The sequence below is a fragment of the Macadamia integrifolia genome, chromosome 7 (assembly GCF_013358625.1).
Source record: "Macadamia integrifolia cultivar HAES 741 chromosome 7, SCU_Mint_v3, whole genome shotgun sequence".
NCBI lineage: Eukaryota > Viridiplantae > Streptophyta > Magnoliopsida > Proteales > Proteaceae > Macadamia > Macadamia integrifolia.
The window spans coordinates 20,389,352-20,402,509 of record NC_056563.1 but is presented as its reverse complement, the minus strand read 5'-3'; the positions used below and the strand labels follow the sequence as shown (position 1 = coordinate 20,402,509).

At 38.5% G+C, this 13,158-nt stretch overlaps 1 protein-coding gene across 1 annotated transcript in view; it reads left to right on the top strand.

Annotated features, from left to right (window-relative positions):
- The window catches only part of LOC122084811 (plastid division protein PDV2-like), a 16,093-nt gene extending 2,935 nt beyond the window's left edge, over positions 1–13,158 (top strand). The window contains exons 2-8 of the mRNA XM_042653237.1: positions 7,865–8,513; positions 8,987–9,044; positions 10,629–10,840; positions 10,912–11,038; positions 11,459–11,573; positions 12,442–12,558; positions 12,742–13,158. Coding sequence (XP_042509171.1) covers positions 7,865–8,513; positions 8,987–9,044; positions 10,629–10,840; positions 10,912–11,038; positions 11,459–11,573; positions 12,442–12,558; positions 12,742–12,885 — 1,422 coding nt within the window. The 3' untranslated portion in view covers positions 12,886–13,158. The remainder of the gene's footprint in view (positions 1–7,864; positions 8,514–8,986; positions 9,045–10,628; positions 10,841–10,911; positions 11,039–11,458; positions 11,574–12,441; positions 12,559–12,741) is intronic.

Below are 13,158 nucleotides of genomic sequence, written 5' to 3'. Positions count from 1 at the left end.
CGATCGATAGAAATACTCCAACACACCACCTTTGTCATATGTTCCATACATCACACTAGATAGATATCATATTCATGAAATACGATTCATTTTCAAGATGTGCCCATTCCCATTTTGGGCGGAACAGACGCTTCTCGCAAGCTCCATTCATGCCCAACCATCGCACACAAGAGACAGCCCTTCGGACCTATGGTGAACCTGTATCGTACTCTAGGGCGGTCTAGTGAGAGCAAATGATTGAGCAAGAATTTCAACAATATTATTGCCCTTCCCCCATTCTCAGTTGGTAAATTTCTTCTTAAGAAACGACTTATTAGTGAGGAACTGGACATAAATCTTTGTTTTAGATTTTTCCACAATTTAGCAGCAAACGTTTCATTCAATACATTTTACTTCATCTCATTCGCAAGACACATGCGGGTGGTGCTTACCACGTTAATCTCCAACTCTTCCTAGTCCTCAGTTGATTTCTTTTTTAGCTTATCCAATGAATAATCTGATCAAGACCTAATACACTAAGATGTCCTTGATTGTGCTCTTCCACATGCCAAAATTATTCTTACCATCAAAATTTTCTACCTTGTGCTTTATAGATCATCTTATCTTGTTAATCTCAAATATACCTTTCTTTGCAGATCCCCTTGTTTTCTTAGGAGTGTAAACAAATCGAACTGTGTGTCCGCTTGTCTCAAAAATCTGTGCATTCTCTCCTTTGACCCGAACCATCAACCTCAATCTTGGTCGTCTACCACTAGATCTGATACCTGTTGTTAGGAAACAAGTAAAATGTAAAAAATAAAGCACGTGCATAAGACACACTAGAGTTTATGTGGTTTAGCAACACCGCCTATATCTATGGAGTGAGATCCAATCTTTCACTAGGATCAAGAGGGGAAAAAAAAAAAAGTACAATCCTTGCAATTTAATTTTTAAACCCAAGCTCCCTTGTACACCCTTCTCTCAACTTATCCTTGGAAGACTCTTCTCCCTCTCTCAACACCCCCAATGTAGATATTTAAAGTTTCTATTCCTATCCTCCATAGAAACCCTAATGGACTGCCCATCCAGACCGTTGACTTGAGCCCACCTGATAAAAGACACAGACCCAACAATGATCATTGTGAGCCATTTCTGATCTTCGATTAAATTGGATTAGTGCTCATGCATGCCGTGTTTTCAAATGGCTGATTAAAAGAAATTTTCCTATTTTCTTTACTTTCTCTAGATGCAATCGTTGAGAATGAGCTATTGATTTCTATTGACTTCAGAGATAATCCCATTAGGAATCCATACCTGAATGTATTGGTTCTGAACTTGGTTTTGCTTTTAACTGTTGAGTTTCCATACTAGTTCTACTCATTTCAAGCACTTTGGTTGACGTAAATGTGAAAGAATTGGATGTGGAAACTGATGTGTCAGTGCACAATCAATGAAGTCATACACCTAGCTCTTTAAATATATTGCTATATATCTTTGTCCTTCCATAAGGATCAAATCAAGAATCCTCCTTAATTTTGTTGTTAGTAGGCTAGTGGGTCTCTGGCATTTTTCTTTTGGTGACTTATGTCAAGATTTTATGCCAATAGAAATGGATTTGGGAGGGGGAAAACTAATCTGGATTTTTCCAATTTTATTCAATGGAGAAAGTAGAACAGATAAAATTTCTTCTTATGCATCTTTTTATAGTTACTTAGTAGACTAATGTGGAATTTTCTGAGGTCAAGTCTATGCCTTCTATCTCAATGGTTTGTTGTCAATTTTTTTTGCTGATAGTGTGAATATGGTATGGGGAAACTAATTTTGGGTTTTCCAGCTTTACGTGATTGAGAAAATGGTAAAGATAAAATCTATGGAAACAGAGTCTTGTTTTATGCTGTGGGTTTCTTAGGATTAGTGATCTACTGGAAGGCAACTAAAAGGATTATCGAATATCAGTGGAATAGCGTAAGACTAGAAAATGACACTATTGTCCAAGGTACTTTTGTTAGGGGAAAATCTATAGTTGAAGTGTTACGCAAGATGTTAGATTTTGGGTCGTGAAAAGGCATTCTTTTTACATAAAGATTTCGACAACTTAATGTTTACTTTTCCCCTTCACCTCCTTACTAATGCCATGCTAACCTCAAACCAGTGAAGCCAGTGAGAGATCAGAGCTTGCGATAGGATCGCAGGTATAAGGGGTACTCAGATCTGCATGAAATTATGATTGAATGATCTATTTGTCAAGGAGAACAAAAATCTGCAAAATCTTATATTAATCTAATAGTCAGATTTGAAGATATGGGGTAGTCTGAAAAATAGTAGGTATCCAAAATAGAAACTCAGATTTAGAAACCAATAGAAAAAGACAACCAGATTTTTGAAAGATAGAATTGGAAATATCAAGGAGTTACTAAAATAGCTAGTAACTGAAATAGAAAGTTCAGATCTAGTAACTGATAGAAATAACAGCTACAACCCAAAATAGGAACATAGAATAGATTTGGTAACTAAGGAGGACAGAAATAGCAAGTGAATCAGATTAGCATCTGAAGAATGGAATTAGTAATTAATGAGAAAATAACAAGTGGGTTTAGAAAATAGTAGCTAGCAGAAATATAGAATCAAAGCAAGTTCAATTTTTGCCACAGGACTTTAAAGTTGCTTCTATGCTGCCAACAGGTAGTAGGATTGGTAATGAAGAACATGGCACTACTAACACTAGTTCCTGATCTGGAAAGATGAGAAGAAGACTAATAGAATTACAGAAGCTAGTAACAGCAAGCAAAGCATAAAATTGACAACTACCCATGTAGGAATGGAGAGAAAAATAAAGGACTTTCCTTGATGGAATGAAGAAAAGAAGAAGCAAAGAAAAAATGGATATGTTTGGCTTCTTACCGAACTGTGGATAAGGAATCCCATCAAGGTTTCCCTCTGCATCCCATAGTAGAGCAATTCTGAATCTCACAGAACTATGCTCTTGTATCTCACAGGATTCAGAAGCTCAAGGCTAAATTATTTCTGGTATCATTTGAGGTAGTTCGATCCCTTATTAGTGCACTGTGGTATTCTTCTAGGGTGAACTTGGCAATGACATGCTGGGTATTTTCTATGATGGTGCATGGAACACCATCAGAGTAAAACAATAATGAGGTCGTGCATACTTGATGTTGCCACACGCTTATCAGACATGCCTTGTCGGCGACAATCTCTTCCAGTTATGGGTCACTCTCCGCCCCCAAAAAAAAAAAAAAAAAACTCATGGAGTATTTGTTCAACTGTCTTCTCCGAGATATGTGCCACCTCATTGTCGATATAACTACAAGTGGTTTGTGACGAGTTCTTTGAAGATCAGAATAGTTGATGCAGTTCGACGTTGGGTTAATTTTGTAATTTTAATGTTTATTTATCATTTTCCTTTTTTCTTTTAGAGTTAGCTATCAATAATGTTAGTGGGAGTTAAAAGTCCAAAGTAGATTCAAAGTTTATTTCAGAGTTGATTAGGAGTCAGATTCAAATTCTATTTTCAGTTATAGAATAGGATTAGGATTTCTGTTGTTTAATCCTATATAACAGCATGTAAGCCACAATTCTAAATTGGATTTGGAATGAATAGTTGATACAGTTAGCTGCCAAGAGCTGCGCATTTTCTCTCCTCCTCTGATCTTCTCTCTCTCTTATCTCAGGTGCTCTCGCTGTCATCCTTCCTTTCCATTAAACCTTGTAATTGATTATCACCTTTTTTCTTCTCCTTTATTTTCTGTTTACCCTTCACTGGTGTGCTCTGTTCTGGGTGTATCTAACTACTCCATTCGGTGTGATAAAACTCCTTTGTAAGCCATCTATTAGTTTTGGGCGAAGGATATGCTCACCTGGAGGATCAGAAACCCTAGGATTTTAGTTGCTGAAACCCTTCCTGCTGACAAGACCAAGCTTCCAATCAAGCTGATCAAACTACCGCTAGTTCTAGTTCCGGAAGCCTGTAACTCGACCACCACTTGATTCTTGGAACTGATTGCTGCTGGGTTAGTTCCATAGGCCTAGGCGATTCTTGTACTGGAATTTGTTTGGGTCTGATTTCAAAGGCTGTTCGATTTCCCACCCTGGCTGTACTGTAATATTTGTGGTCGAGACAAAGAAGAAAGGTTCTTTTTCTATTGCTTTCTAAGGACCTAATTGCTTGTTATTACGATTAATCCCCTCTAGCTAATTCCTTTATTAAACTTCCCCTTCTTTTATTAGTGTTCAGAATTACCCTTTCTTGACAATTTAAATCCAAATTGTCCCCAAAGCCTTTTGTCTCTAACTAAGGAAGCCTATACTGTTCACATTATTTACCAGATTGTCATTTCTCTTCATAACTCCTATATATTTACAGAATTGCCGTCACATCTCATATTTGAACTGTTTAATACTTGTGTGGACCCATAAACAAACCAAAGGTATCACAGTGTATAAGCCATCTCAATATGTTTTTGACTATTTGAGCTTTTTCTGCACTGTCTATGGAGATGCCAATGTTCTTATCTACCTTCCTACTTGAAAGCTTGTAGAGGTTTTGCTGCTCATGGATTTTTGTCTCCTTAGTATTTAGTCTTAGGCTTTGTGTAGCAAAAGCTCAGTGTTGTGAGATCTTAAGGTTAAGGATTTGGATGTCTCACATGTCAGGCAGAGTTTTAATGTGGTTTTAGAGTTTATGGTTTAGAGGGTTGATTGTGTGGAAACTTCTCTCTTTGAAGATAGATTAAGAATTGCAGAAGGGGTTCAAGGGCCATCGTTTGATGGGAAAGGGATTAGGAAGCTACCATCTCAACTGATCAATGAGGAGGTTTAGGATCCTTTTTTATTACTTCCTATTTCTGTTTTGAGCACTATAAAGCAATGTGAATGCTTAGTCGCCTTCCTACGATTTGATGAATGAAATTTAGTTGATTTAATTTAGAATTTGTTGCCTCTTTTGCATTTCTTCTCTTCCCCCCACGATTTCTCTTTCCCGTTTCTCTCCTCGCTTCTCCCTCTTGAATTCGACAAAGACATCATTCTCAAACCCAATGATGATCTCGTTGGGCTTTGACAACATCTCCACCACTTACTGCGAGATGAAATTGTTACTCTACCCTTCATCTATGAGTAAAATAGCAGTCTTTTTGTTTGGCAAACAAACTCTGGCCTTGAAAACATTAGGTATCCATGGCCAGGTTCGGCTCTGATATGAATTAATGCAATCTAGCAATCTAGATTATGGATCTCAGATGCAGGCAGGCCCATTGGTCAAATCTGTGATCATGTCTGAGACAAAGGAACGACTGCATCGGTTAGGGGAGAAAAAAGAGATGAGATCGATCTGCTTGGGGGAAGAAGAGATGAAATGAGAACCAAAGAGGCGAAAAATAAATCAAGTTTGGTATACCGATCTTGTATGCCCTGCTCAACAACACCAAAACTCTTTGGGGGGGGGGGAAAAAACACATATTCCTTGCTCAAATCATCTCTAATTGATGGGTGTATTCCATATATAAAGACCTAAAATTCCTAAATTGACTCATAAAAAGACTCCTAGTCACTCTAATACACTTAATAAAGTAAATGAACTCAAAACAGAACTATACCTAGCTTCTAATCCTGTATACTAACTTTATCCTCACTTTGTGTTTACAAATTAGGCTCATTACTGTGAAACCTACAAAAATAAAATGCCCAACCTATAATATAACTATCCAAAGCATTTCAGCTTATTGGACTGCCACCATCATCTTATGAGCCAGCTTGGGCATAGGCCTCCATACAGGATTAATGTCTAATGCAATTGCATCACCCTCCACCCTAGTTAAGCTAACTGATAATTTTGTCACTGCTTAGTTTCAAAGGAGTACCAAGAAGGCAAGAACTTGCAGCTTCACTTAGCCATTGTGATCATGAGTTTTATCAATTTAGCTTCAAACAGTGACAGTTTGGATTGAAGAATAAATCAGATTGCTGTGGAGCCTGAAAGGATGATGTTTTATCAATTTCCATCATATCTATTTTGCATTTTGTGATTGTTCTTTTTTTTAACCGTAACTCTTATTATATTGATATAATTTCTTTCTTCTAACATTTCCAATTCAAATTATTACATCCGCTTCTCCCAAAAGCTCAAGCTGTCAAGTAAGGGCTACAAAGCTACAACAATGTATATCAACACACAACAAACACCCTAATGCAGGAGTAGATTACAAGTAACTAACTCCGCAGTTTATAACCCCAAACAATACAAATAGGAGTAAGAAACAAAGAAATAATACCATCAAATAAATCTCCAAAGATACAATACCCATATAGGAGCAAAACCAGCCCAAAACCTAACCTGATAAGAGAGAGAAAGAACTGTTATAGAGCTGGAGAGAGAGAGGTGCGGCCAGGGCTGTAGGAGTCCGATTGAGTTGCACTCTTGGGCGTAGATCGTCCCTAGGGAGGGTACAAAAACCCCCAAAATTGAGAGGATTCTGACGGCTGGTTGTGAAGTTATAAACTTTTTTGATTTTCTGACATAGGAGAGAAAACTGAGAAGAACCTTCAAGAATAGCAGCTGAATGCTTCCAACAGTGACTAGGTAAGGATCGTGGGACCCTTATGAGGCCTGGAATACCCTAATTGAAAACTTGGCTGAACAGAGTACAGAAGAGAGAAAGAGAGGAGATCGATCTCTCTCCTATTCCCACTAGGATTGCTGATCGGTTCTGATTTCTGGAGATTTTTATCAAAATCTTAACTATACCTCTTGAATGATACAGTAAATAAAATAAAAAAAAAAAGAATAAAACAAATAGGGGGTTGAGAGGGTGAAAGAGAATAAAGGAAGTGGCTATCTCAGCCTGGGCTTCTCACCCACAGCTATCTCAGCTACTCTAAGCATTTAGTTGCAAACTTTCTTTCATAAATGCAAACTTTCTTTCATTCAGATCTCCCAATAATGGGACATATGCCTCTCTATTTGTAGAGGGGAAGTTTACAATCATAATACTAGGAGCTAGTTTCCCAATAGAATTAGACACTCTTACTACAACTAGGAATTCAAAATAGGACTAGGACTTGACTTTATGACTCCAACATGGAGTAGGACTAACTAACTAATAGTCTATATAGGACTTGACAACCAACTAATGGCCTAATGGGCCTTTATTGAATTAAATAGCAACTAATTAACTAATGAATAAAATCCCATATTTTAGGCTCATTAAAGTGGCACATTTCAAAGAAAACTCATGGGATCAAAGGCCCAACACATACATAACACAACCCAAGGCTTATTTGCAATAAAATAAGCCTAAGTGACTTATCTACATCACACCCCCCACACATACAAGCCCACACACAATCACACGACTTTGCACATGACACCATCATGTGGCACAAAGTATAAGGGCATAACGACACATAACAAACCTCTCGTACTTACAAAGGATTGAACATCTTTCCTTCTGGCTCTGATACCATGTTACAACTGTTTATCTCAAAAGCTCATGCTATTAGGTAAGGGCTACAACCATATATCTCGAGTCTCAACACACAACAATGTAAATTTTGTGAAGGATGGAAATTCTTAATGGGAAAAATCTTCTTTCTCAGGGCCAATGTAGGAACCTATACATCTAGTTGGAAGTGTTCACTTTCTTTTGTAATGCAAACTGTAACTGATTATTCTAGTAAGATTACCTCTTATGCCTCTTCATAAAGTTTTTTCCCCCCCAAATCAACTTACTGGTACTTGCATAGAAATTTCTGAATCTATATGCCTTGTTGATTTCTTTGGGTGATCATGAGATGTCAAGAAGTGACTCGAAAAAGCAGTATTCCTTCATTATTGTTTAGTGCCCCTGACAATTTCTCTTTTCATGTTCAGGCCTTGCAGCAGCAACAACGATATGAAAGGGAAGCAACGTTAGCAGAGATTGATCACAGTCGCGAGGTCTTACTCAAGAAGCTCAAGGAGTACAAAGGTGAGGACCTAGAAGTGATTCACGAGGCCACTGCCTTTGCTAGTGAGCCAGTTGAGCAGAATGATGATCTCCTTCTTCCTCCCTATCCAAGCCGACCTCCAGATCCTTTGGTCTTCAACAATGGTTATCCGTCACACAACTCTTCTGCGAGGAAGTTTGCTCGAAATGGGGTCATCACTAGTGAGTCCATTCCCGAGGCCAGGAAGGGTATGGGTGAGGTGGATGGAAATCAAACTCAAAAGCCTCCGAGAAGCTCACCAACAGGATTCAAACTTGTTTTTAGTTTGGCAGCCAAGACAGTCCTTACTATTGTTGGGGTGGTATCTGTTCTAAACTTGGCTGGTTTTGAGCCAAGGCTTTCGAGAAGGAGCACCCAGTTCAAAGTTCTGGATCTATTCCCTAGACGAGCAACAGAGGACAACAGAGATGGAATTCAGTGCCCACCTGGGAAAGTTCTGGTTATGGAAGACGGGGAACCAAGATGCCTTGTGAAAGAGAGGATTGAAATTCCATTTGAGTCGGCTGTAATGACACCAGATGTAAATTATGGTTGTGGATGAGAAGGTACATTTGTTTTGTACCCTCTTGTAAATCTTCTGTTTGACCTTTTGGTAGTTGGAACTGGACAAGTACAGAGCATCTCTTCTGCCTATTTTTTTTTTTCACAACCTATTCTGTTTACTGTCAGTGGTCTTAAGCAGTAAAGTTGTGGCAAAATCAGGGCGGCACTAGCCATTTGCTCCTAGAGTCGGCAGGAATTGCTTGATCTGCTTTTCATATGTAAAGTTGCTTATCTAGTTGATAGCACATATATTCTTAAAAGAGTTGTGGCTTATTTTTGGCCGTTTTGAGTATTATCTAATGATAGATGCTGTAAGGTATGATGCTTGAATGTTTTTGTAGTACATCTGAAAACATAAATTTCAGGACTAGCCACCTAATAGACCTTGGCCTGATGTCTCCAGTTGCAGGTTGGTTCTCATTAGTGCACGAAGTTTGCTTTCATGGACAGGATTGATCTGCAGGTTTTCTAGAGGACCTGGTGCAGAATATGTATAAAAACCTGTGTAGCCGGCCCCACAGGTTATGTTGGAGCTGAGTTGTTTGATATATTGGAAGTAGTAGCGATTATAAGGATTTGCAACAAGCGCATGAATTGGGGTTTCATCTAACCTAATGGTGCGTGCAGCAACACCAAGAAAATAAGATTGTGGATCAAGTTTGAGCTAAAATTGTGATAGTTGGATTTGGCTCTCTTTTGGATATTCTAGTGCTGCAAATGCAACAGTCAATCAGTTATCTCTTGGTTTCAATAGTGCTTGAGCTTGCTAGATATCAATGGTAAAATGGTTAAAAAATGGTACAGGGGAAAGCTGTCCAAACGACTAATACAAATTGATACATATTGGATATGGTATCGGTTTTGGAATGGCTGATACCTGTTACGATACAGTGAACTAAACATAAAATCACCGAAGGGAGAATTTGCCTTAAGCTAGTTTGGAGATATCTTTTTCTAATAATTTGTTTCTATATGAGAGAAACCATATGTTTTATTATTAATGTTTAAATTAATTATTTTTTTTTTTTTGCAATAATCACTTCATTCAAATTGATGGGGCAAAAAAGCCACAATAGAATTCCACAGATCCACTGGAATGGAAGCTTCCCAAAACCTTTGGCGGGGAAAGGATAATGCTCATCTTGAGATACAGTGGGTCATCCCATTCTTTGTTCTATTGACATACAAAATTGTAGAAAGAAAATGATGTTTTCAAAAGCAAGGTGTCCTGATCAATGAAAGAGATACTAGAAGGAGAGGGGGGGGGGTGTAGCGAGGGAGAAAGGATTGGATAGCCAAGGAGAGAGCTAAGCGAGTAGCCAACGTTTCACCTACCATAACTGGCATCAAAACAGACTGATCCGAATCAATCAACCCCATTTGCTTCACTGGATCAAGAATGACACAATCAACACCCAGAGCTCATGGTCCAGCGTCAATTGCCGCATCAAAATAGAAAAAAAAACGTCATTTTCGGTAGATTAATGACGAGATATTACATAATTGGGGTCCAAGCCTCCAAACCTAGTATCAGAATATTTTTGAGACTTGAATTTCGGATTATTATTTGAATATTCTGTTGGATTATTGGAGAGAGAACGTTGTGGATATTGTGTCAGCATGCTGACCTTAGAGAGCGCATGATGGGCGGGGCAGTATTTTTATGTGGCCTATGTATGGGTGGAGAAGTGTTCGATTAGGTAGTGTTCTGTTTTTCTTATTTATTGCTGTCGGATGTGATGAGTGACGACTATAGGGAATAAATTTATAAGAAAAAAAAAAAAACCGACTATAGGGAATAGGAATTGGCTCTTGGAAGACATGAAATGTTGTTAAGGTCCTCACATTCCTTTTGATGGGTCTCCTAATAAAAACATTTCTTTCCCTCTAGTCAATAAACTCGTCACAATGCCATTTCTCTATGGCCTATTTTTAATTCCGAAGCCTGAATCGCCGCCGGATGTGACCATAGGGGATCTGAATTGGCTCTTGGATGACCTGAAAGGCTGAAAGGTTTCTCCTTAAATATGATTGGATTTTAGTACTAGCTGGCTAAGTATTTCACAGATCTCCATTCTCCGAAGGAAAACCTGCAAGTAATCTAGTGTTGCTAGCTTATTCCAAATGGATGTTCTAAGTAGAAGCTACACCTGCAATGCATCTTCAAACATCTCCAAGATTTTTGTCCAACAACAAAAGCTTATCCCCAGATATGGGCTTCAGCAATCGACGGGACTTTCATGGATCAACAACAGGGATGATGGATCAAGGTTCCCGCTTTTCTGCAAAAAGGCAACTCCTACAGGACTCAGTAAAAGTACGTTTTAGTACGTTTTATGTTTTTCCTTTTTGTTCTTTAATATGAATTGATGATGGAGATGAATTCAGGGGTGGAGAGGAGTACTGGAAGGTTTAGAGTAAGAGCTTTTAGTGAAGAGCAGGAGGGTCTTGTTGTCAAGTCATGGGCTGCTATGAAACCAAAAGCTGGAGAATTGGGTATGAAACTTTTCTTGAGGTAAGCTCAATTAATTGACGACTACTCCCTCCCTCCCTTCCTAGCTAATTGCTTCTCTCTTATTAAGGAACAGGGTAGACAGTGTTGCTTTGATAGGACTAGGTGTTCACCAACGTTGGATTCTGAATTTGACCCGCAGTCGTGCTTCTCAATTCTCATGAGGAATTCAATGTGGTGTCTCAGATGACTTCTCTTGTTGACCAATGGCAGATTTTTTTTTCTGAGACCCTCCATACGTACCCCTAAGATAAGATAAAGTGGTGGCGAAAAGACCACCCTGGTTGGGTGCATGTACACCTCCCCTAGTTGATCTTTGCAACGTTGCAGTGGTCATGTGACCAAGTGAATTATTTGAGGCTGATTGATTAATTGATGTGCTAGGCACTAAAACTTTATTGTAAATGATCTCTGTGTATGTAGGATCTTTGAGATAGCACCGACTGCGAAGAAATTGTTTTCATTCTTGAAGGATGCAGAGGGTCCTCTAGAACAGAATCAAAAGCTCAAACCCCATGCCATGACCGTCTTTGTTATGGTACCTCTCTATCTTTCTCTCCTTTCTTGCTTCCGTTTGCTTTATCCACATTGTGAGACATTTTTGCCATCAAGATTTTTTTGTTTAAGGGGAAAATACTAAAAAGTCAAGATAGGTGTGTATGTGCTAGGTTAAATGATGTTACAACCCAAGGTCCTTTGCTGATTACATGTTAAGTTTTAATTAAAAAAGACTTAATCACGTCACCTTACATTATTAAATATTACTGACCACCAAAAGGGTCCAAATAATATGCTTGGACGGTCTAAGGAGCTAACCAGGTTACTCGCACCAACCCCTGGGACAGGACAAGAGTTGGTATACAAAACTAGGGAGCAAGTTGTGTGACCCTTGCGTCGAGATACACGAACCTTATCTTATGAAATAAAAAATCATATTTATATTGATGCCTTTGTGCGTATTTTCATTAGCCTCAAGTTGATGCAGGATCTACATGATTAGATAATTATCTCGTGCCCACTAAATCATTAGAAGAGTTTCTTTTTTTTTTTATTAACGGGCATCTAGGCCTTCAGCTTGATTAGTCTCACGGTTCTATACTAACCTCACAACCACATGGATCGGTCATACTGGGGTTGAATGAGAATCATTCAATTTTCACTAAAAGTTGTGAAGAGTACTAAACGTCCCGTGTGACTGGCCCCAAGAAAGTAAAATAAGTCGAATTCAGAACCACACGCTTTGTGAGGCAAAAATCCCATGCCAACTCGACTACCTCTGGAGATTTAGAAGAAAGTTTCTCCATTAACCGATTTAATGGATCTCTCTGTAGCCACAGTTTTTGTTCTTTTGTTTTTGTTTTTGGTTTCCTTTCTGTTCTGAGTATGAAAAGTAATGTTTTTTGCAGACATGTGAATCAGCTGTGCAACTGAGAAAGGCCGGAAAGCCGACGGCGAGAGAGTCGAGTATGACAGATCTGGGATCTGTCCACTTCAAATATGGAGTCGTTGATGAGCATTTTGAGGTAATTATAGATTAATCCTAATTTAAATAGTTCACGCAAGTTGCAGAGGTCAGGTCAAGCTCATCACTCATCAGAGATTATAGTTTTTATTTCCCCCCATAGTTTTATATACTTTGCCATTGTGACTTTCAAAGTAGCAAATTATTACTCTTTAAAGAAGGGGTTGGTTTGTATTTATTGTAGGTAACGAGGTTCGCCCTGTTGGAAACTATAAAAGAAGCTATTCCAGAGATGTGGTCACTAGAGATGAAGGGCGCATGGGGAGAAGCTTATGATGAGCTTGTAGCAGCTATAAAGAGAGAAATGAAGCCCTCTAATGAAAAGTAGGAGAGAGAATTTGATTATGCCTCCTTCACACGTCTAATTTCAATTTTTTTGGGATATTTCTGTTTGATTTTATTTCTGCTGTTTCTTTGCTTGAAAACAGTAAAAATAGTTTTCTCCGTTTTTGTGCTAAGAAAAAGTTTTAGGAGTTGAAAAAAGTGTGTGATTTTTTTGTTTCCAAAAATGTGTTCAGGAGAAGTTGGTGTTTAATAACCACACAAGGCCCCGAAAAATTTTTAATACCATCGATCTCTTTCAAGTGGTTCCAACCAAAAA